Below are 26,794 nucleotides of genomic sequence, written 5' to 3' on the forward strand. Positions count from 1 at the left end.
TCAATCATGTTGTAAATTTTTATGAGTCAAAGGATCATATGGGTTAGAAAAACTCATGTTTTTCCATCGCGGTCACCACGAGAAGTTTTATGTACGTGTTGAAAATGTATCATTGCCAAAAAAGGGGGTGCTTAATTAAGTTCGTGATTTGTGATTAGATATGGACGTATGTATGTATGTATGTATGTATGTATGTATGTATGTATGTATGTATGTATGTATGTATGTATGTATGTATGTATGTGTGTGTGTGTGTGTGTGTGTGTATGTGTGTATGCATGTATGCATGCATGTATGTATGTTGTATGTATGGATATTGTATGCATGTATGTATGTATGGATGCATGCATGCATGCATGCATGTATGTATGTATGTATGTATGTATGTATGTATGTATGTATGTATGTATGTATGTATGTATGTATGTATGTATGTATGTATGTATGTATGTATGTATGTATGTATGTATGTATGTATGTATGTATGTATGTATGTATGTATGTATGTATGTATGTATGTATGTATGTGTGTGTGTGTATGTATGGATGCATGCATGTATGTATGTTGTATGTATGGATATTGTATGCATGTATGTATGTATGTATGGATGCATGCATGTATGTTGTATGTATGTATGTATGTATGTGTCTGTGTGTGTATGTATGTATGTATGTATGTATGTATGTATGTATGTCTGTATGTATGTCTGTCTGTATGTATGTATGTCTGTCTATTGTATGTATGTATGTATGTATGCATGTACTAGTATATTGTATGTATGTTTGTCTATATGTCTGTATGTATATTGTATGTATCTATGTATGTATGTATGAAGAGAAAGTTTTCAATATAACAGTACAGTGCATGTACAGAGTATGTACACACTGTGAAACATCACATCCATGCAGTATAGTCAATGTCGGGTATTCCCTGCATATTGTCAAGTGAAATATTCAACAGGTTCCACACAAATACCACGGATAAGAATCAGTACTGTAAACTACTGTTATAATAAACACAAACTTTAGTTGGCTATAAGCATTTCGACACTCAAACATTTTGGATCAAGTCACGTGACTTGGGTGTGTATAAGAACTATGCTTACTCCTTTTATAAAATACATAAAATAGTGTTATAAATCATACTGACATACAGACACTGGAGCTGTCGTGATTAATAGTTCAACTTGAAAGACGGTTCTGGATAATGTCATGAACACCAATGTTACAGTATCAACACTACATGTCTTCATCTGATCGTCGCATCTTATAAACAGAACCTGTCCACTTCAAAGGTTATAGTCTGTTTACTGCTTTACTACTTTTGTGTGGGTGTAGATTGAGACATTGTATCGTTTACAGCTGGTTCGCCCTGGATTATGTTTTTGGTTTTGTAATACTATAACCGTGTTCGTTGATAGACTAAGGCTTAGTCTCTGGATATATATATATAATTATGATAGTGACAGATAGTACCATAGAAATTGAAAAGGAGCCCCAGGTGAGATGGGAGATTCAGACCTGAACCTGAGGAGATCATCTAGATTTGCTTCATTTAGGGCTTTAGCAATGCAGGGAGGGCTAGGTAGTAGGAAAATATTGCGGGTCAGGGACTGTGAGAGAGATTATGTAAACGTCTAAGGTCTGCATCTCTTCACCCGACCGCCCGTCGTCTCGCTCACTCACTCACTCATTCACCCTTCCACCATTCCATCAACCCATCTAATAATCCCCCCAACCACCCCGGCCGCGACATACCAAAAGACTTTGAAATATGGTACTTGTTGGTCCCTGCCTGGCGTTCGGCATTAATGGGTACAACAAGGACTGGTCGGCTCGGAGACAGTATAATGTGTATCCATGCTTCACTGCGGCATGGTATCTCAGTGAACTAGCACTATAAAACCAGCTTAAGTCTGGGCTAGTACAAGCAGCCACACACACACGCATGCACGTCGTCATATGAGCGAAATTTTCTTAAGTTTGACGTTAAACCCCATTTCACGTCACCTCACCTCACCCAACCACCCACCCGTCAATGACCTGACCACTCACTCACTCAGTCTTCCTCCATTCCATCAGCCCGTCAAATCATCTACTTATCCAACCACCCACAAATCCACTCACTCTCTCACTCACGTACCCTTCCACCATTCCATGAACCCATGAGTCCCTCACTCACTCACTCTGTAGATTTTCTGTACAATACCAACCACCAAACTATCCAACGCGTTTCCTATTTCAGTACAATGAAATGGATACGATAATGCAATATAATTGCTTCCCGGTTAAGTAAATACCCACGTGCTTGTCAGAGAAAGTTGTGAGGAAAGCAGTCTGATGGGATCTGCACGGGCATACCATACCTGCCGATCTATCATCCTACCGTGACTTATGGCATCGCCAGGTTTGTGCACCGCCGACACATCCCCTTTGCCACTGACGAGTGTCACATTACCAAATATTATCGTTAAGCAGAGACTCCGGTCAGACAGGCATTAGGACTTTCGTCTCGGTGTACTGGGAAACGGTCTTGTGTCGTATCGTGTGTTGCTTTTATGGCTTGCGATGGCTGTTGATAATTCTTATTGGGCACGCAATTGATACTTTATGGTTAGGCCTCAACAGGTTGATTCTTTGTTTCTCCTACAAGTCTGAAGTTTGAATTAGTAATGTTTAATGCCTAACGTAAGGAATTAAGACTATTACATTTATTTGTTCGTGCGTGCGTGCGTGTGTGTGCGTGCGTGCGTGCGTGCGTGCGTGCGTGTGTGTTTGTCCTAGTACTAGCCCGGACTAAAGCCAGTTTTATAGTGCCAGCCCACTGAGATTCAATGTCAGGTTACCATAGCTTACCCATTTAGACATAATATATGTGGAGATGACCCCTTTTCCCTCTAAATAGGGGAACAGTAAGTATCTTCGTTGAACGTCATTTGGTATGACGAGGCTGGACCACCGTTTCTGGTTGTCCTTTACACTGGAGGATGTCTTTGTCAGATGAGGTAAATGTACTGATGATCAATATTTGCACGGAGGAAAGCGTGAATTCAGACATGATTACACAGGTCTACCTGTGCTACTTTTACTTCAATCTTGCACGTTAATATCAGAATCTGTCGCTGATATAACACCTAACACCCTACAATAAACATCAGACAAAAAACAGACATTTGAAAATTCTAGTTGATGCCCAAAATACAAACGTTAACCAAACGTTACCATCCTGAAAGCAAAAGAACCCAAACAAAACCAAACATGAAAATTACAACAATGAAACACACAACAACCGTGATACCCTTCTATTAAACATTTCTTTTTTGTTTTACTTCAGCCATCTTCAAACATAATTTTTTTCTAGGTCGTTTATATATGGAATCTTTACATAAATACCTTGTTCAGGATTATAGATTTTTGGCAGCAGTGAAAGAAAAAGTGTCATTTGTTTGTATTAATTGTGGAAACGAATAGATTGTATGATGGTGCTCCGATAATAAATATTTTGTTGGATACAACTGGAAAAAAATAGGTGGCTCTAAAATAACTATCCTTATCCCCACAATACAAATCAAATTGATGCTCCTGTCAAACAGGAAACCATTTCAATAAGTTTCTGTAAAACTTCATATATTCAAACAACATAATTGTTTCAATATATATCCAAAGTGCACCGAAATTCTATCCCTTTTGTTTAATGTATTCAGCAATCATTCAGTGTAGCCCTCTTATCATAAACCCCCCTCCGGGCAGGACCCTTAATTCTTAATGCTCTCAGTAAATGCCAATCAACACCTCACTACGTCGGCGGATCTCACGTATGTACACGTGCGTAGGTCAGTTACCTTGCATAACGTGGCGTTATGTCCCTATGTATAAAACCTAACTGACATGGTCACTCAGGGAAACCAGTCAGGGGGACGAGACGGGCCCAGATCATCGACAGAAGCGGACGGATTGTGCGGCTAGTCGGGGCGTCGGCCAAGGCCGTCGCCTCACCAACGACTACGTCGACGATGAAGAACCGCCGTCCGACTTCTGAATGTGTGTAAGTGACAGAACGTGTCTCCACATCGGGAACATTGGCCACTCGGTCCCGATGTGCGTTCTGTCACGTGATTTCCATCTTATGTACCATTTCTACCATTATTCACCAACCATAATAAACATGGCTGCTGCTGTCTTCAACTCTACCGCTGACTTTTGTCTTCCGTCTATTATCCACCATCCTGAACTACCATCCGAGAGCTACCCTAACGGACGCTCTTGGACACTCCCTAAGACAATACAGAAGTCAAATGATATTTGTCCATGCTACCTTTCAGCAGTGGTTTTAGTAATATCACGAGAAAGGACGATATTTAGGAAATCAAACTTCTGCCGAATGGAGCAAGTTTAACCAACCTCCCTGTCATATTATTTGTAATCAACTAAACTATAACACAAATGTGGTGTCAATTTGTTATTAATTTTATATTTACACCCAGAAGAGTTTTGATCTCTTGAATTATGAATGTTTATTTAACAAGGAACGTGTCCGCTCCATTGTAGGCGTTTGTTAGATACAGGATGAACTGTCCAGGGTATTAAGAGTCATGATGAAATGCTATTGCAAATAATAAGAATTGAAATATACAATTTTGCTCATGGATTGTCCTAATTGTGTGTCTACTAAAAGAACCATCATTTGGGCATTAGGAGTCACGATACACCGGAAGTGACTAAAATACATGCAGGAAGTCTTCCTTCCAGGGTGGCATCACTCGAACAGTTTAAGCAGCAAAGTAACTTAATTCTTCTTGCCAACAGGATAACTCCAAAAAATAACGGAATGGAATATGAAAATATTTGTTGAAGTTCTGTGAGTTCCTTCCAGGCGAAACGACCTTCACCTTGGTAAGTATTCCACCAGACGCAGCATGGGATGAAAAGATAAGATGGCCGCCATCCAAATTGACGAAAACACGTAAATGACAGCGGTTGTTAAGCCGGAAACATTACACAAACAGACATGTAATGCAATGGCTTGGTAGAGTACCTGGAAGATTAAACTGATGATTATGCTTGATATTTGATATCTGTCTGGTAAAATGTCAAATACTTACACATGCAATCTTGGATTTTGACAGGATCACTAAATCAGAGTGGTTTTAAAAGAAGTCGTTTTTCACATTAATGAGCGAAGCTGTTATCAGATGGATTAAAGGTAGATACGTTGCTGGGTTGCTTAAATACTAACATATACATGTATTTATGCCGTACCCAATAAATAAAAGCGGCCAAAAAGCAAATTGTTTATGCGAAATCTCCACTAAAAGCTGAATCCTTTTTTTATTCCGACTAAATCATGAATATTTGTAAATCATTACCAAATAGCGATATCATGAGCGTATCCTGCCCACCGGCGGCACTCGTCACAAACACATGCAAAACCAAGTCAAGTGTTCGCCTGAACAAACACAGAGACACATGATGCAACTGAAATTCAAACAAGGGAAGGGTTTAGAAGATAATTCGTGTCTTCCACCATATAAACATATTTAGTAAATTTTGGTTATGAATCGTATCTAAGTGATATCTAAAATTATTGCCATAGATATGCGATGAATAGATTAATTATAAAACGGTCCTCCCACTCAATATGTATTGAAACCGGTAGACATGGTTGTAATAAAATTGCCTCATGAAATAAGAAACTTAAATATCACTATTATATTAATTAACGAATGTAGTGGCATGTTTGCTATAAAGTGTAAACATGCAATTGAATACATCTAACAGTAACGAAAATATGATAAAATCGCTTTTAAATATATTATCTGTTTTACAAGCTATAAATATCACCGTTGGTTTTAATCACGTAGCTAGCATCGGCAGTTAGATGACTGCTGAACAGATATATTTAGCTGCGGGTGCTCTGTGTGTACATTATCAGCACGAACTGACAAAATATGGTGCAGGTGTAGTTTTTAAACCGCTATTGACCTAGTTTAAGGTGCACTCACTGCTGTCTGAGCGCTCATGTATTATAAGAAGAAACATATGTGCAAGAATATCCCCTAAAGTCATTGCTGAGAGGATAGGATGAAAGTGAAGGGGAATTTCAATTTTAATCAAGATTTTAATTGTATACATAATTTACTACTGTTGTTACCAAATTATTTTTATACCTATCCCACACATGAAAAGTTTAATTTGTTAATGTCTTCGCAAAATCTAGAATGCTTAAAAAATCTTGCAATCTTTTTGAAACGAAATCTACCAATTTAATTTGTATTACCTGTAAATAATCACTTCGATGTCCATGCGCACTGAAATTATGTATATACACTTTTCTACTTTTGGCCACGGGGCCTTGAATACGAATAAACTTCTTCTTCTTCTATGCTGTACCCTTTCATACTTTATCCTTCTGTATTCGTTGTTTTTTTACCATTGGGTACCCTCTAATCGTTTACCCTTCTTTATTTGTTGATAGTTTACCATTCTTTGTTCGTTAATAGTTTACCATTGTGTGTCCACTCATAGTTTTTCTTTCTTTATTAGTTGCTAGTTTATCATCGTATATCCTCTCATCCTCATTTATCCTATTACCTTTCTGTATTCGTTGATAGTTTACCAGTGTGTATCCTCTCATAGTTTACCATGACGCTGAAACGCTAAATATAGCAAATGATTGGTTGCAAGTCAAATTATGGAGGAGCTATGGGAGATATCAGAACGGAGGTATAGGGACAATACCATGACTCTTTACCAGAATTCCTTCAACAAAAACCATTGTGCCCCTTCAAGTTGACAAACCTTCAAGATTTACCGCGTATGTCGTTCCTCACATTATTTGTACAGAATGAGTGAGTTAGTTTAGTTTTAGCAATATTCCAGCAATATCTCGACGGGGGACACCAGAAAGGGGCTTCACACATTGTACCCATGTGGGGACTCGAACCCGGGTCTTCGGCGTGACGAGCGAACGCTCAACCACTAGGCTACCCCACCGCCCCTTATTCGTACAGCAAGTATGCTACATGTTCAAGCTAGTTGCTCTCTATCTGTGCGTCGTCGACGTAAAGTGTGATGTGAAGCGACTGGTCCCAACTTACCTTCCAGTTAACAAGTGTCCGGATTGACGAGGGGTCAATGTACATGTACAAATCATTTCCAGAAACCAAAGTTGAATTACATTTGCTTCAAGTAAATTAACGAAAAAGGATACAAATCGATATTGTTTTGTTTGTATTTGGTGAGAGACTGAGCACACAATTTCAGGAAAAAATAACCCTAAACATATTCATGATTACTGTTTTTATTTTCCGTATGCATAATTTCCAAAATTACTTTACTTTTGTAATTCCAATGATCAGGGGCGGTGGGGTAGCCTAGTGGTTAAAGCGCTCGCTCGTCACGCCGAAGACCCCGGCTCGATTCCCCACGTGGGTACAATATGTGAAGCCCATTTCTGGTGTCCCCGCCGTGATATTGCTGGAATATTGCTAAAAGCGGCGTTAAACTAAACTCACTCACTCACTCCAATGATCATGTTGGAATGTTCTTCAACCACAATCATAAACGCACTATATAAATATACTTGCATGCAAAAATGTATGTTTTCCACCTTGGCGGGACTGAATCATGGAAATCTTGGAAGACATCCAACAAAACATTCATAAGCTTTCGTTATCTGATTTCAAGGACGACAGATTAACACCAGCACAGCAACTGAACATGTGCAACATTTCAGAATGAGATCATAATCCATTTTGCTAATCAGAATCAGTCTTGCGTAACACATGTTAAATATCACACGTGTTATCGTTTCTAATTAGCATTTGCAATTTCTCTTAACATGTTTGGTACATGTATTTTTATGCATGTGCCAGAGTGCATAATGGTAAATAATGGCAGGACCCAAAATGCATAATGGTAAATAATGACTTTATCAAAAGTGTATAATATTGATAATGACTTTACCCAAAGTGCATAATAGTAAATAAAGCCAAGACCCAAAGTGCACATATGATGAATAATGCATTACCCAAAGTGTATAATGGTAAATAATACCATGACCCAAAGTGCATATATGATGAATAATGCATTACCCAAAGTGTATAATGGTAAATAATACCATGACCCAAAGTGCGTATATGATGAATAATGCATTACCCAAAGTCTATAATGGTAATTAATGCCATGACTCAAACTGCATACATGATGAATAATGCATTACCCAAAGTCTATAATGGTAATTAATGCCATGACTCAAACTGCATATATGATGAATAATGCATTATCCAAAGTGCATAATGGTAATTAATGCCATAACCAAAAGTGCATATATGATGAATAATGTATTACCTAAAGTGCATGATGGTAAATATATACTCCATACATTACCCAAAGTATATAATGGTAATTAATACCATGACTCACAAAAATAATGCATTACCCAAAGTCTATAATGGTAATTAATGCCATGATTTATTATCAAAGTGCATAATGGTAATTAATGCCATAACCAAAAGTGCATATATGATGAATAATGTATTACCTAAAGTGCATGATGGTAAATATATACTCTTCACACAAAAATAAAGGTAAATATTTAAGGAATACATAACCTTTAGCGACTGTCAAATTGATTTATCTGATAACATTGATAATGTCACCCGAACACCAGCACCCTCAGAAACAACATGCAAAATATGTATCATGAATGTGCTCCACACTCCACACAGTCACTCTGATCGGTTAAAACTACCAGTAAACCTACCAGTAATCATTCCTCTGGTACAACAAGCGGGTCCTGACTTCATTTTTATGGATGTTAATGCCTGTCCACATCGAGAAAGAGTTGTTGACGATGTTGTTTAGATCAACAACATCACACATATGGACTGGAATGCAATTCACCTGATTTTAATCCAATTGAACATGCTTGGGACATTATTGGAAGTCGTGTTTATGGTCTCCATGCTCGCCCCCAGACTCTGGATGACCTTGAGCAGGAGTTACAGAGAGAATGGCAGAACATTCTACAACATCAACTTTCAAGGCTCATTTGGTCAATGCAAAGACGTGTAGAAGTGTGCATTCGTGCTCATGGTGGTCACACGCGTATTTGAACACAGCTTTACTGTCCAAAACTGACTTGAACTTTAATGTTAACATTTTTCTCCATCCATGCAGCACATTTTGCACGACTGTTTCACGGGTATATGCTTTTGATGATTTGTAAGTCTATTATTGCTCAATAACATTTCAAATCAGTTTCTTCAACGTGTGTACATACGTTTCACCTTTGTAATGCATCATTCCATGATTTGCAATTTCAATAAATGAAAATGTAATGAGACAAAAAAATGTGTTGCTCAACTTTTTGTGAGGAGTATATAATAGCATTATATATAATACTAAACAATAGAATTTATTTATATAATGCAAAATGATGGTTGGACCCAGAGTGAGTGAGTTATGTCACGGCGTGCCAAATTGTTGGGGGGTGGGGGTGGGGTGGGTACTGAAGTAATGTTTACGATCTTTGTTAAATCCAAATCCACTAGCACTGGTATGATCGTATGATACATCCAGTCAATGGTTTTTATAAGAATTGATTGGCTTTCGAACATCGGCAGTCAGTTGACTATTGCACTAATTTTTTAATTGATTTACATCATTCAAGACCTTAGTAATGCTTTCGAAATGTTGTATGGAGGTATGTGAAATACATTTCCACATTTACCGCACCACTGACCAAAATTGCCTATTTGGACTTTCATGTAAAGTTTTACTTGCCTCTGCGTGTGTTTGTGACATATGTGTTTGTGATGGGACAGGGAACGCTTGTATTTCTGCACTGGAATGATGCTGACAAACCTACAAACATCGGATCCTGGTACGCGATTCGGAGCTTCCACACCTTGTGGATTGGGGTCCTTAATCCTGAATGAGAATTCTACAGATCGCTGTCAACTTAAAACAATCGATAGATCGTCATTACAGTTGCTATTAACAATGAATAAACTGAACGGCGTTTTCGTCACAATAATGGTCCTCCCGGGGATATTTATCTGGAAACGGAACGTACGAACATATGTCAGAAGAAAATGTTTTCAGCAAATTAAGATTTATGTTATCAGCTTAAGTAGAATGCTATCACGTTTCTTGAACATCGATGCCAACATGCTGGATGTAGTTCCAGTTGAAGATGCGGCGTCATGCTCCATGTAGCCGTTGCCGAGTAAACAAGTATTTCAAAACGTAATTACATATTTTTTTGCAGGAACGATACCTATGCCCATCTATCTGGGGTCAGTGTATGTAAGGTGAAATCAAAATGAGACAGACACCATATATAACAAGGTGTAATGAGGTTAATCATGTTAAATATAGATTCATGTACATTGTATGCCGAAGGTGGATTTTATAAGAATTGATTGGCTTTCGAACAGCGTCAGTCAGGTGACTATTGCACTAAATGTGTTTTTAAAAATTGATTTACACCATTCAAGAATTCAGTAATGCTTTCGACATGTTTCATGGAGGTATGTGGAGTACATTTTCACATTTGACGCATCACTGACCAAAATTGATATTGTGACTTTCATGTGAACTTTTACTTGCCTCTGCGTGTGTTTGTGACATGCGTGTTTGTGATGGGACAGGGAACGCCTGTATTTTTGCAAATACCAGTCTCCTATTTCTCGATACAAACTTAAATATTTACTCAAATTTCAAACTGAGTTTGACAATTTGAAACAGCTGAATTTTTAACTCAACTGCATTTTTATAACAAAAAAGCCCAAAGAACTTAAGTAATCTATCCACCAAACTCAAATTGTTTACTATGTTTGAGTTTAATATCTATTTCAGTTTTTTCTGGGAAATGCATTTTCCTGCATTTTCTGAAATTTGAGTAAAAACTCTAACTTAAGTCAAAACTCAGACTTACGTTTGTTTCGAGAAATCGGGGCCTGGTGTCGTAACTAACTCACAACACATGACACAGAAGCGTAATAGGGATTTCGTAGGATTATGGAAAGTATTGTGCCGCAATTTTTTAATGACTTGAATCCAGCCTGCTAAGGACACCAATATCCCATGAACTTCGTCTCCCAAAACAAGACATTATAAAGGCAATATTTATATGCATGGCAATAGCCATGACAAGCGTGCGTTTGGAAAGATTATCTTAGTTTTCCACAAGCAAACAAACAAACAAACAAACCGAAGTTGATACTGAACTGTTGTACTAAACATCACGTAAACAAGAATGAGTTCAGCTGTTTTGCAATATTTGTTACTACAGCAGAGTTAATTTACAAAAGAAGAATGTCTTGCGTGTTGTATGATAACCTGGGATGTAGACGGCCCGGTTGTCATTAACCCTGGGTGGTCGCAATGCTTCAGATATCACTAACTTGCTCACATCGTCAGTCACAGCAGGACTTCATTACAAGTCAATACTCTTCACACGCCGCTGACAACTTCCAATTAGTATTTACGCATGCAGATTTAGACTAGCTGTCGCTGAGTGCGAAAGTTGTAGGCAAAACATGTATGGCAACTTGGCCAAACTTCAAAATAGGAACTCCTTAAAACTGCAATAATATTAATAATATGTATACACAGTATATTCTGCAGTACCTAAGCGCGCGCACACACATACACACACATAGATATATATTTATTTAATTTGAAACATTTAGCAATGGGTATATAGTTTTTAGTAGGACGACCTCAATTTTTAAATCATATTCGGTTTATCGTTTAACCTAAGTAGATATGTGAGAATCTATCTTTAACCAGTACAAATATATTATCATACACTCTGCGGGGTAAAGGTTAGCTTAATAGTGCAAGTGTTCGCCATCGTGTCGAGCATTGGGTTCGATTCCTTCATAAGTACCATGTGTTCCCTCCAAGTGCAATATTACTTGACGGTGGAGCTGCATAAATGTCACTCACTCACTCTCAAGGATGAAGGAAAATTACATGGTCATATCTATCTACACCTTGATCACTGTGAGATTATGTTTATGTTTACAATCAGGTACTGATGCATGTTTTTATGTCTGTCCAAATCAGTGAGCTTCTTAAACCGGTTTGTCGTCTACCTGGCTCAGTACCACAATTATATATTCGTGTAAGGACGCACAATCACTCATAATGTAGGTACGGATGATATATAGCCATGATTAAGTTTCCAAAGACGAATGAAACCGTCGATCTTAGTCAAATCACTCCGCTAGAGTTGGTTTGCTTGTTGTTCTGAGATGACAAAGTATAAAGACCTTTTTCATTAGCTGATTTACGGATTTGAAATAAATAATACAGTCAAATTTGAAAATACAATTTATTTAATATTTGAATGGAAACAAATTGGTTAAAATTTCAAATTTTGTGTATGGAATGTCACAAGAATGGTAAACATGATGGTAATGAAGAATGTCGCCTATATGTTATTAATCATGGGGATCAAACGTCACATACAGCTGTACTTGTGATCAAAACACAGACCTCTGTTCAAAAACACCGTAATCTTATTTACTTAACACGACCAGTTGCTCAGTAATTATTACTCAATAACATTTTAGCCTTATGATTAACAATTAATCAAATTTTGACGTTCAATCAATGCAAATTAAATTTAGTCATTAACGTCTCACCCAAACGTGCTTTTTTTCCCCCAAAAGAGTCGTACGTGACGTTACTATTTTGAGTAAATTGGATCTCTCTAGAAAGAAGTTCAAAGATGCAGGTTCAACAGTTGGAACTTCTTTGAGAGGTATTTAGAAGTTGGAGCAGTAAGGATGGATAACAATATATGGATGACTAACTTCTTTAGTGAGGTGGGACCGACGTTTCAGAGTAGGTGCTAAGGTCACTTGCTTGATAACAGTGTTAGAACCTACACCGAAACGTCACTCTCACTGTCATAAAGTCGTAAGAGGCGACTAACGGGATCGGGTGGTCAGGCTCGCTGACTTGGTTGACACATGTCATTGGTTCCCAATTGCGCAGATCGATGTTCATGCTGTTGATCACTGGATTGTCTGGTCCAGACATGATTATGTACAGACCGCCACCATATAGCTGAATATTGCTGAGTGCGGCGTAACACTAAACTCACTGAAATAAAGAAGGCGTTCATCCATATTTTGCTATCCATCCTTAAAACAGTTGTGTTCTGTCATAAATGGAATACAAAAATGACGTATTAAGGTCACGTGATACGTCAGGTCTACTAAGCTTTGTTTTCACCTCGATGTCTTCCTTTAAGCCGTTCTTCCACACAATGATGTAGACCAAAGAAATCTGATAAATGAAGACGGCTCTCTTCTCTGTAGAGGTCATATCAGTTCGATCAGATTTAGCTTCACTGATACTAGTAGCGTCTGTTTCCGTGGAAAACACAACGCCGCTCAGTATGGGATAAGAATTATACAGCACACTTCAGCGCCCTTACAGCACTCCTGTAGCGAGTCGAGGGATTCATTGCTGGAATCTCGGATATATTGTGTATCCATGCCACTTGCCTCCTTGTACTCCGCGTACTTGCTTCTTCATCCTCAGCCCCAGTGCAAGTGGGATGGTTCGGCTCTCTGTGTTGAGTTAATTAAATACAATATACAAGAGGAGTACAATATACAAGAGGAGTACAATACTGGATGTGAATGCACAATGCCGTTTAGAAAGTGGTCAAATGCAACATACGTTATGTTGGGGATTACCGATGTTAAGTACTGTTGTCAGATTAAATCCCATCAGGGATTCGAACCCATACTCTCACGGCCAGCTTCCTAATCGCCAGCACACAAAGTCAGCGCCTTACCCACTCAGCCACCGCGGCTTCCATATTGCAACCCCAAACATACCATACACTTAATTTAACTGTGAAGGTCGGGGTTAAAATATTGATCTTCAGTAACCCATGCTTGTCGTAAGAGGCGACTAACGGGATTGGGTGGTTAGGCTCGCTGACTTGGTTGACACATGTCATCGGTTCCCAATTGCGCAGATCGATGCTCCTGTTGTTGATCACTGGATTGTCTGGTCCAGACTCGGTTATTTACAGACCGCCGTCATATAGCTGGAATAATGCTGAGTGCTGCGTAAAACTAAAACTCACTCATTCACTTAATTATATATTTTTACATTGTCTATATGTATTTATGTATGTAAATATGTATATGTAAATAGAGTGCATATAAAGGTATTGTGACGTTAACGCTGAAATCTTCCTTATATAAACGTTGCATATATTCCAGTAAGAATTGCAGAGCTAAGCGCTGTAACATATTTGTATCAAGACTCCTATAAGAATAAGACGGTTACACAGTCGTCTAGACAAGACATACAAGCTCCATAAGAAAAAGATTTATGGCGCAGGTAATTGACATAGATATTATGGCAATGAAAAAAGAGACGCACAAAAACCATGTTCCGCCATCTGTCCTATTAGTACTGTTAGTGCTCCTGTGTGAGGAGTGATATCGTGAGATAGTACCGACTTGTATTTCTCAACAACACACTAACGTAGTGCTCTGCTAATTAACCTAAACCAAGATACTAGCAACTACTTCTGAATCTCCACATTACTGAAAAATCCTCGACTTATTTGTTACTCAAAACATTTCTCTCCTCTTTTTTCATCCTGATTTCACAGTAAACTAGAGATCGCTGGCTTGCTCTAGATAGTGCTGGATATACACATGGAAAAATGTATCGCAACACCTATGATTTCAGAAACTATACACATGAAAGAAAGTATCGTAACACCAGTCATTTCATCATCCATATAGCCACATCATAGTCTTAGTTATTTATGTTCGTATGGTTTTTTTATCCTTCAAGCGCACCAAACATTGATTTTAGATGTGCTACGATTAAAAGTGAGCATGTGCTACAATTAAAGGTGAGCATTACGTGCAATACGTCAATACGTTTGCGTGTCATTAACCAAATATCAAGTTTCAAGATTTTTTTCTCAGAGCTCTATACTGACTGACTGAGTTTGGTTTTACGCCGCTTTTAGCAACATTCCAGCAACATCACGGCGGGGGACACCAGAAATGGGCTTCACACATTGTACCCATGTGGGGATTCGAACCCGGGTCTTCGGCGTGACGAGCGAACGCTTTAACCACTAGGCTACCCCACCGCCCCTCAAAGCTCTATAACTTGGATATGTAGAACAAACATGCTCATGCGGTTTATACAGAAATCCAACAGTTGATGGAATGGTGGATAACCAGGGTGAATATTATTTTACGCCGTTTTTAGCAATATGTTGCAATAACCCGTTAGCGGCACTAACTGTCTTCATGAATTTGGGGAATGGAACCCGGGCTCCGCCATGACAAGCTAACGCTGAATCACTTGGCTACCGTGTTACCTCTGGTGAATAGGAACAACCTCAGTGACACACAGAGGGATATACACATACACACATACACGCGCGCGCACGCACACACATACACTGGCACCCTCTACACACATCAATTGCATTTACTGTGGATTATGTCTGGATAGACTAGCACAAGTCTCTAAGGTAATAATTAATAGTATAAATGAAAATTTCTAAAACAATATAAATAACAGACTGTCGTCTTCTTATCTAGACTTTCCTCTTTAAATGATAAAATTACTATACATCCATGGACCTAGCATTCAGTAGAGTCTTGGAGCAAGGCTAATGTCTGGACAACACATGTTCGGGAAAATACATTCATCTTGTATCCATGCGAGACAAGCCGGCAATATAACCCTCCGTCTCACACGCGCTTTCATCTGACAGCAGCAATTAATCTCACAAAACTGCATCTGCGGGAATGCGTTGTGTTTTACGCCGCTTTAAGCACTAGTTTACCAATATAACAGCAGGGGTGATAAAGTGTGGTCTTCACATGCTGTTTAACGAGGGGATGAAGCCTGGGTCTTCCAGCGTAATGACCGGAGGATTTATACACAAGTATATGCTGCCTCATTTGCAAATGAAAAAGCCCTATATAAATGTACATTCCACTGATGTATATCATTTGCATTCAACCACAGTGACATCAACTCCGTATAATGTAAGGTTCGTCGAGGTACGTTCATTGGTTCGTTTATTGTTTAACGCCGAAATCAGCAGTGTTTCAGCTATATGGCGGCGGTCTGCCTGGACTCAAGCCTGGACCAGACAATCCAGTGATCAACATCATGAGCATCGATGTACGCAACTTGGATACGATGACATGTGTCATCCAAATCAGCGAGCCTGACCACCCAATCCCGTTATAGTCGCCTCTTACAAGCACGCGTTGCTTAAAACCAATTCTAACCCGTATTACGGGTCTTGTCGAGGTAGGAATATTGCAAAGGTAAAGTTATCGGGTACCCAGAGACTGTTAACGTTCCCTCTCCCTGTATTCTCACCAGGGAGTTGAGAATGTAAACAGAACGCACATCGACCCACTGAGTGGGGTAAAGCCGTGTCACTTCAAGCATTGTACTGGACGCGGGTTACCAAGATTTCAAAGAGCGCGTCATACAACTCTTACTCAGAAGTTGTTCGATTAAGGTTACAACATTCAAGGCATCAGTAAAACTTTCAAAGAGTTTCATGGTAGACATGGAGGACATTTAAAAAATTGATGCATCAGTGATAATTTTGTGGAGGATGTTTAACAATTTGACGCATCAGATATGTCCGATGCAATTCCCTATTTTGCGTTCCTGCTATTTTAAGGTGAACAGTTGACTAGACTAGACACTTTATTTTGTTATGTAGACAAATAACACGGGAGACAAATAAGACCTCTACCATACGTTCCCGAATTATTTCAGGTGAACAAATAACTAGACTTTGCATATGTTTATGATGATTGCCACAAGCGGGGCAGGATACGCTCACCGTTTCGTGAACACCTGGTATCATCACTTTCTCATTCATAAACACATGCTCTGTCATCGTATCTCATGTTGTCAATCACTGGATTCTAATGATGTTATAAGAATTGTACAACCGACACAGCTTTGAGCAGAGATTATATATATTACTTGTGGACGTGGAAAAGAGATTTGCGTTTATAGTTGTGTAGCAGGGCATGGAGTCATCCCACAGATGACATCCTTACCTTGTCAGCTTGTTGACGGGGTTAACCTCTTTGGTCATGTGGACAAGGCGTCCGACTTCTGATAAGAAGGTCCGTGGTTCGAATCCCAGCACGGGACTCGGAAATTTTATGGCCGCTACAGTTGGTGCATTATATAGACACACACACACATTATACATAATACGAAGGATAATTCGAAATAATTCTTCAGCCCATAACTACATGGAATATGTACAGAATACACAGAATTTATCAGTCGCAAACGACGAAGGTCGACACTCTCGCTCGGGCTGTTCAATCTGACCTGCATTGTTGATAATTTAGTAAAGGTGTGTTTTAAACGGTAAAATAATGACCATATACTACACGATGTAAGTTGGGTATCAATTAGTCGTATTCGTAGCTGCTGTGCAGATGAATGACAACTGTGTTGAAGCAGCTGTGAAGAATGTGCGCTTCCGTATGTGAGAAGAATAGGGTGTTGTAGAATGGGTACAGAATCACTGTAATCACGCATGCAATGTCATATAGCGCAAGTTACAGTTAATGCCGTTTCGAGCAGTCATACGTTTATAGCATGGCGTGTCAGCTTCATGTGAGAGACAATAGTACAAACGCCGTAGAATATTGACGACCGAAGACATACTCACCCCCTGATTGTGGTATTATATATCTATGTGTTCTATGTCGCTTTAGGTAGAGAAGCCGGAAATGAATGAAGTGTTAGACGTTAACCTCATTGTTGAAGGTCTGGAGCATAGGTATTGTGCTGACAAAGCCTACAGTAAGGGGGAGCCTCTGATACAAATGTGGTATCATTCGTGACAAACTCGCCGAATGTCTTCTTGGGTTACGGAAGGGGCGAGTGGTGACGAATGTTGTGGTATGTCTAAGGGAGGCAACTCTGGACAGCGAATTACGCGCCTTAGACAATATTGGGCATCTGTACTCCCAAATGATAGCGAAATCAAAATTTAATGAAATATTGTATTTAATAGTTAAATTAATTACTCTTATGCTATTTTACTATAGTTAATCTGCGATCAGCATGACAGATTAACTATATTATCATGAAAGAATGAGGATTTTCTTTAACTTTATTTGAGTAGTGCACTTTCGTTGGAATATTGTGTTATAGATTATGAATGTTGGAATATTGTGTTATAGATTATGAATGTTGTAATATTTGTTTGAAACTGTTACACGTTTTTGTTTTACTTCATGACGGATTACCCGTTCATGATATTTGTCTTTCAGCAGGAAAAGTGGTTAAATGTCTCATGGTAGCGCCCACGAGCCGTACACTGCATGAGTATTTTCATGGCGCTTCATACACTCTGCTTTTGGTACGTGGGATTTATCTGCTGTCGTATTCAGTAACGACCAAGTTGGCTTCGTGTGTGTGTGTGTGTATGTGCGTATGTATGTATGTGCGTGTGTATGTATGTATGTATGTGTGTATGTATGTGCGTATGTATGTATGTGTGTGTGTGTGTATGTATGTATGTATGTATGTATGTATGTATGTATGTGTATGTATGTATGTATGTATGTATGTGCGTGTGTATGTATGTATGTATGTATGTATGTATGTATGTATGTATGTATGTATGTATGTATGTATGTATGTATGTATGTATGTATGTATGTATGTATGTATGTATGTATGTGTGTAATTCATAAGACAGAAGGTAGCGATCCAAAGTTACTTAGCACATTCACAACACTATGAACGTAATCAACAACATTTCAAGGTAAAATAAGAAAATAAAATTTACAATTTTTGCCTACATGAAATATGCAGGGATTTATATTATATATGTTTCAGATTTATTAACTAACTGCTCTCTTCTCTACTAAAATCTCTACTCTGCTAAGTCAGGGTGATGTATCATTATCTGTTGTTTCAGTTCAGTGCACTTCCTGGGCTATCCTATTACCTAAAAGGGGTGATGAGGAGTTGTTGTTTTAACAATGTGTGGTAGTATTGGGATGCGGAAGTTTTGGGATGTGGAAGTTTTGGGATATAACCTCTCAAACAATTATGTACAAGTTTTAAGTTCACGGTCAACTGTTCATACAGTATATGGCAGTTTCATGAAGTGTTTGACGTGTTTTGCGCTTCTACTACCGTGTTATGAAACGTTCTACGCCGAACACATCAGGAGCGCCCCTAAACCGCCTTTAAATCCCGGCGAAGGATCCAACAATTTCAACAAAATGGACATTTTTTGATTGTATGTTTATATGCCCACTCTAAGTGTCCCCACAAAGGGTAGAGTGACAGGGCGTTACTGGTAGCTTCATTAATTATGATAGCTTATTATTATTATTATCATCATCATTATAACGTCTTCTTTTCTATTCCAGTGTTGTCATTCTGTCCAGTTGGGGAATCACGATGTCCTAACGGAAGATGTATCCCAGAAGTGCGAATACAAAATGGCGTTGATGACTGCCCTGATGGAAAATATGATGAACGTGTGTATAGTTTCTTTGCCATTGATTTCTTTCTTTAATTTCTTTGCCATATCTATTAGTTAAAAAGAATATTAAACATTGTCCTCATAAGGATAAAGGTTCACACAGAAATGTATGATGATTAATTAAATGTGTATTAATTTTACTTCGTTTCTAAATATTTTACAACCTTTTGACCTTTAAGAATGTTTTACGTCTGTAGTTAAACCGATATTTTACGTCACATATATACAAACAATAATTGAATTGTCATTCACATTTCAAACAGGAGGCCCATTCTGTAACCTGGAGACAGAGTTACAGTGTGCGAATGGACGTTGTTTGCCTCGCGACAAGTTCAATAACTCCGTCAATGACTGCGGAGACAACTCTGATGAAGGTATGCATTCGCGTGGTGTCTGTTATGAAAATATCAGAGTAAATTCTAAAGCTGTGTTGATCTAATATATTTTCGATAAATAAAAGTATATCGTTTTTGATAATTCAGTGAATTGAATTCATATTTATTTCGCTCAGGGAAGGTTAGATTTTCATCGTAAACAAATAAAACTGGTTAGATACTTTTCTATTTGCGATAATTACTTTTATTATTCATAAAACAGATTCTTCATCACAGTAATTATATTATTCTATATTACATACATTATGTCCTGAAATGTTTTAATAGGGATCTTTTAAATTCACAACATTATGGAATGAATCTGCGCCACTATAAATAGCAGACTGGCATAAATAAACTCTACCAGTTAGCGTAATAATTACCCATTACTATAAATGTAATAGGATCTCTATACAAAGGCCCTTTGGCAAGTTCAGCTTCTGACAATATATGTATACAACTTTAATGCAACAATAATACGTATGCTCTTTGTTAATCACCCTCTGCATGTACCACTGAATTTTGAAAAAAAATTCTAGTATGTTCACTATTTTATGAACACGTGTATGATATTATTGGAATCGCACACTGGTCTTATTTGTAGCATACATTTCTTACGTTTGTATAAATGTTTCGTGTGACCTTTTTACTTTTCGCAGGAAATCTAGATATTTATCAAGTGCTCACTCTTGCATTCTACCCTCCTCAAATTCACCATAAGGTTTATGTATGATTAATTGAGCGTATTCAGGTAAACTGACAATGTTTGTTTTAATGCTAAATGGAGTCCGCTCTCAACGATAAATAAGATCATTCCATCTGGTTGGTGTGCCATTTAGGGTGGGCCTTAACATATGTTATGAACATCCTACGATCTGGAATAACCTATGTACAGGGATCACTGACAGGCATTAATATGTTTATGATATATGGAATAGATTTTGTAATGTTTTTGAACACAATTGGGTCAGTAACCCTGCTTGTCCTAAAAGGCGAGTAAATGGTTATGGCAAGAATGGCTGCTGGTTTTTATACTGATTTGATGTGTGAGCACACTGTGTATAATTAAAGTGAGTGAGTGAGATTGGTTGATTGCTTTTACGCTGCGTTTAGCAATATCCCAGTAATAGCACGGGGGGACCAGAACTCGGGCCTTCAGCGTGACGAGCGAACGCTTCAACCACAAGGCTATCCCACCGCCCCATTTAAATAAAGAATATCAGCGTAGATTCCGCTAGTCTTTAGTTGTTACAATGGTGTTAAGCCGCCCATTGATAATGCTCATGCTCAACAGTCACGCTTTCATGTCATCCTACCGGGTACCCATTCACTGTTGGGTTAAAACATATTTTGAACAATGTATCTATGAAAACGCCATGTGTAACCTAATAGAGCAGCTGTGATATAGGCTGTGATGTATGTGTGTGTGTTATTTGCGGCAGCTGTTATACTGTCCACGTATGGACTACTCTAGATCACCTGACCCAAATACCACTGGCAGTGCTCAGGACAAGACCACGTTTCACCCACTCCACCTTCAAGTCATTGTTTGCATGTTCTGATAGTTCCAGATAGTTCGCGATGTGACGCATCACCTCTCACCTCACCGTTCACATTGCACATCTTGCACGTGTGTGTTTGATTTGATTCACAGTCAATGAGCCTTGCCTTGTCGGTACATTCACGTGCAGCACGGACAACGCGTGCATCAACATCACGCAGGTCCTAAATGACGTCATGGATTGTGCCGACGGAAGTGACGAAGGTATGTCATCATTTCACTTTAACTGGCACAGACTGAAGAGAAGCCAGAAGGTGACATTACTGTTTTATCATAACCTTTCGGCCCTTTACCTGGATAAAGCGAACTGTCACTCACCATATAAAACCTCGTTAAATCGAACGGAATCAACTCCATATATTCTTTAAGACCTGCCACTTTCATACAGACTGCCAACTCTCTGTTGGTCAGTTTTGTGACAGTTCGGAGGTCGGGTGATAGTACGAAGGTTACAAATACAATCCTATTTGGTATGCAGATTCAACTATCAAAAACAAATAATAGTGAGGGTAAAAACCAGTTATATGTTTATTATATATTTTTTCAGTAATTAAAGTTCAAATTACACCCTTCTAGGAAACGGCTGTCTGCTACTTGTTGTGAAGGTTTCGTCAGTTGTGTTCTTTCTAGGGTGACTTCTGACATGTTCTCTTGAGATATATTACGTTAAGTTGTATACAGGATTCGGGGTGATCAGGTGGTACTCAGGTAGAAACAATAGATGGGATTCAGAGGCGGGGAGGTTGACACTCTCTTTATTGTTCCGCATCAGCACGATGCTCAAATGGTTCCACGTGGCCTGTCCACAACAACCTGCAACTCGATGGTTCCCAGGAGTTCGAGTTAACGAGGTTTCAGTGTATTCAAGAAATAGATGTATTTCAAAACGATACCCGATAATTGTAGCATATAAGAACACAGACGAATTAAACTGTAATTTCGTGATTTATAGTCAGTCACCTTCAGCCTCGCTTTATTCTGTGACACAAGTTGCACATGTAGTGACAATATGCAATGCTATGAAGAACGCATGGTTTAGCTATGATATACACAAAGTTGTTCAAGCACTCGTAATGTCTATTTGAGAATTCTTCCAGTCACTCGTCCATGCACACCGGGAGAATTCACGTGTAAAAACAGACGCTGTATAAAACAGTCATGGGTCCTTGACCTTGAGGATGACTGTCTCGACGGTTCTGATGAAGGTGGGTTAAGGTCAAGGACAACGTAGATATTTCGGATAGTCTGTTGTGATAGGATAACCAATAGTGTGCTGCTGGAAATCTTCAATGTCCTCCACTCTTCATGTTTCACCCCATGTTACACCTAGAGAGCTTTTACGATTGGAAAGAAACAGTAGATTTGATTTTACGCTCAAGCAAGACAGACCAGTCTGTGGCAAACTGAAACAAACGTTTCATCATGTTCCGGCTCAATTTTCGCGAACACCTGGTGTCTTCACTATTATGTGACCGTGCTTTACGAGTGTAGTTCTTGCGAACTGCCCGACAAAGTGCACACATGAAACTTGGATTACAAACGTTATCGAAAAAGTTACTCGGGTTAAAACAGTCACCGAAAGACTGCACATTTGAGGTCCAAAACACAACTCTTATACCAGTATCAAGTGCACCATCATCAGTGAATAACTATTTCCTTATTGTAATATTTTATATCACGGTCAAACATTGGTGTATACTTTCTTTCGACAGTCATTTTTGTTCTTATGTATTGTTTGAGGTTTTTTTCTTGTGTAAAACATGAATAAAAGTAACTTCAATTCATTTTGTTCCATGGTAGAACACTATTCTTTAGATGGACGAAAACATGGGTATGGTCAACACAGGAAGACGTGTAAAACTGTTTTTTGTATAATGATTTTGCGAGGTGAAAAATAAATGAAATACCGTTCAAAGCGGCATTCATAAGTTTGATTCAGAAGAAGTGTATGAGTAAGCAATGATAAACACGGCGGGGACACCAGAAATGGGCTTCACACATTGTACCCATGTAAATCAACCAGTTCTTCGGCCTGACCGCTTTTAGGCTACCCATTTGAACATGTGTTAATATCTGATGGATTTTGATATACTAACCATCATGTAAGATTAGTGTCTAAAAAATACAGGCATACGTATGCAACTAACCAAATATAAAATTATTGCTTTCAAAGGTTATGCTTGTGGCTTTACTGATTAGCAACTTGACTGAAGAAGACATTCTTGTCACGCAGCCAAACGTATCGGGATGTCGTGTCGACCCAACCCTCCATGTTGTGACTGTGACCAGTACGTTGGTTTCTCCGAGTGCCGCCAGGGGTCGTGCCAGTGTCTATCCGGGTACTTCTCCAACAACCTGGGAACACAGTGCACTAGACGTAAGTATACGAGTATTTACATACATTTCTATATAATGACAATATATTCATGTACATGGATATGATAAATGATTCATATTTTCTTTTCTCCTTCCTTAAATGATAATTTTTTAAACTATACAAACAAAAAGTATGGGAACACCCTAGAATTTGATAGTCATATATAAACTTAAACGTGGTGAGGTCATTTATACTCTAAGGTAAATGCAACTTTTTGTGTGCTTAATGGGCACTTTAAACAACATCAAGAACATGCAGTGAAGCAACTGATTCAATATTCTTTGGGTTTGAGTGAAATGAATCATTGTGAAAAACAGCGAAAACAAGCTGAAACAGACCAGCACCATGATTCAAATGTTGCCAGAAGCTGCAGCCGTTGCTACAAGCTGCATGGTAAGTCTGTCTTCCACATGCACTAGGCTGTTGTGTTTGGGCGTTTGTTTAAACTGTTTTACACTAAGGTTCACTGTTAGCCGCGAATAGCTACAATATTGCGTAAACGGCTTAAAGCAACATTCACTCACTCAGGTTCACTGTCATTATGCACACCCTACTGTGTCTCTTCTGACTACCCCACTATAGCAACCTACGTTATTCTAACGTACCCTCTCGCTTTCACCATTATGCTGCAACATACTATCGGGAACTATCCGTACGTCTATATTCTTCAATACACCCTTGTTACCTTTCCTGGATGGGGTCACTGTCATATGTTCACTCCGTAACAACCCATTATATTACGCAGTCGTACACATATTAACATATGTTGTTCAGTCCTCCTAAACATTAAACCGTTCATACTTTAGTTCGCGACAATACTTATTACGTTATAGCCGTTAACTGTCGCGACTGTATAGTGAGTGAGTGAGTTTAGTTTTACGCCGCACTCTGAAATATTCCAGCTGTATGGCGGCGGTCTGTAAATAATTGAGTTTCGACCAGACAACTGAGTGATCCACAGCATGAGCATCGATCTACGCTACTGGGATACGACCACATGTGTCAACCAAGTCAGCGAGCCTGACCACCCGATCCCGTTAGCCGACTCTTACGACAAGCTTGGGTAACTGAAGATCAATTCTAACCCGGACCTTCACGGGTACGCGACTTCATACTAGTGCAATGCACCATAAGATGTTACTCCGTCCTGCGGCTATTCTTACTTATTCGCTTCAGTATGTTACGTTTGTTTAGCTTTGAAGTGTCGCGACTTGATGGTGTCTCATGCACCATAACACGTGACGTGGTTCTGCAGCTATTATTACTTATTCGCTATATGTTACGTCAAACAGCCGTGAAGTATCGCAACGTCACAGCGTTGAATGCACCATGCGGCTTTAAACGATCCGGCAGTTATTCCTACTTTAACCCGATATAACACGACTTCGCAGTATTCAGTGCACGATGGGCTGTTTATCATATCTGTAGCCATTCTCAAATATATTCTATTCCTTCATAGTCTGTGATGCAATTAACTCGTAAAACTGTTCAACATTACTTGCCTTTGCGTGTGTTTGTGCACCTTGTTCTTATCGTATCAGCATTAAACAAATGCTCAAGATTAAACAGGAATCGGGCAATCGGAATTTGTTTTGAATATGGAAAGGGATGTGTCACTTTTGTCATTACGATGAATATTGAAATATTTTTGTCGCTTTTTATTGTTAACATATCTATATATTGCTACGCTACGTAATGCAGAATAAAATAATCATGAATGAGAGAGGGGTTTACCATCGCTTTAAACATTAATCCAAATAGGCTAGTCAGTGGGGCAGGAAAGCCTTAAGTAATATATGCCACAGACTTTTACCATTTTGTCGAAACCCACCACCACGGGTATGGTGCTGACGAATAATCAGGGCCCACTGAGATTCAAATCTACGATCATAGGTCCCGAGGCGTGTGCAAGAGACACAACTCTGCACAGCAAATTAGGCAACGTGGCCATCGTGAATCTACTTAATGCTTCGTGATTCATTCGCAAACTTAGCTATACTACATGTAAACAACGAGACCATTGCATTAACGTTAGATATTCTTTTCGTGATTTCTAAGACTACTTTACGCCATGCCATGTACATTAAAAGCTATCTTGGCGACAATAGTCGTCATGCTGTCGAGTCTTGAAATCGTCATTCTATGATGATGTTACATATCAGAATGCAGCGAATTATTTCTTCTGACAACGAAACCTCATCCCGGTGTGCTCCATGGTGCAGTATAACGATTCCCTACACAACAACACTTTGATGTAAATGTAAACCGTTTGCCAAGTAAATCAACAATTCACAAGATTGTAAACAGAATTTTGAAAGTGCAGTTATCCAATTAGAAACAAATACTCTTAAATACTTACAGTTAGAAACCTTCTTAAAATATAATTATACAATTCAAAACAAGTGTGTTGTTTGCGAAGGACGCAATAAATCTTAATTACGAGGAAAAGAACGCTGACTTGAATGATTAAAGCCCCTGGCAGTGATGCTCAGCTTGCTAGACAAGAGGCAGTAGATGCGTGTAGGGTTATAAGCATCGTGTGTAAAACTCCGGAAACTCTTGACTCCACATATCTACGGAGTCATCTGGCAACACAGGCAGTTATACATAAACCGAAGGCATTGTCAGAACAGTTCCAGAACATGGCGAAAGTGGAAAAAACCCGTAATTTTGTATTGATTGAGCATGCTTGTAGAGGCGTTTAGCAATAGTCAAGCAATATTACGGCGGGGGCATAAAACATGGACTTTGCACACTGTCCCCATGTGGAAAATCGAACCTGGGTCTTCGGTGTGACGAGCGAACGCAGTAACCAATAGAGGCGACTAGCGGGATCGGGTGGTCAGGCTCGCTGACTTCGTTGACACATGTCATCGTAATAACATTGCAAAGACCGATGATCATGA

The 26,794-nt window shown here is 38.9% G+C and overlaps 1 protein-coding gene across 1 annotated transcript in view; it reads left to right on the forward strand.

Moving 5' to 3' along the window:
* The window catches only part of LOC124260749 (fibrillin-1-like), a 105,241-nt gene that overhangs the window by 25,031 nt on the left and 53,416 nt on the right, over positions 1 to 26,794 (forward strand). The window contains exons 2-5 of the mRNA XM_046695061.1: positions 19,461 to 19,571; positions 19,840 to 19,950; positions 21,605 to 21,715; positions 23,745 to 23,888. Of these exons, the coding sequence (XP_046551017.1) occupies positions 19,461 to 19,571; positions 19,840 to 19,950; positions 21,605 to 21,715; positions 23,745 to 23,888 (477 nt within the window). The remainder of the gene's footprint in view (positions 1 to 19,460; positions 19,572 to 19,839; positions 19,951 to 21,604; positions 21,716 to 23,744; positions 23,889 to 26,794) is intronic.

Source organism: Haliotis rubra, unplaced genomic scaffold (assembly GCF_003918875.1).
Source record: "Haliotis rubra isolate DU_JTF1 unplaced genomic scaffold, ASM391887v1 Scf773, whole genome shotgun sequence".
Lineage (NCBI taxonomy): Eukaryota > Metazoa > Mollusca > Gastropoda > Lepetellida > Haliotidae > Haliotis > Haliotis rubra.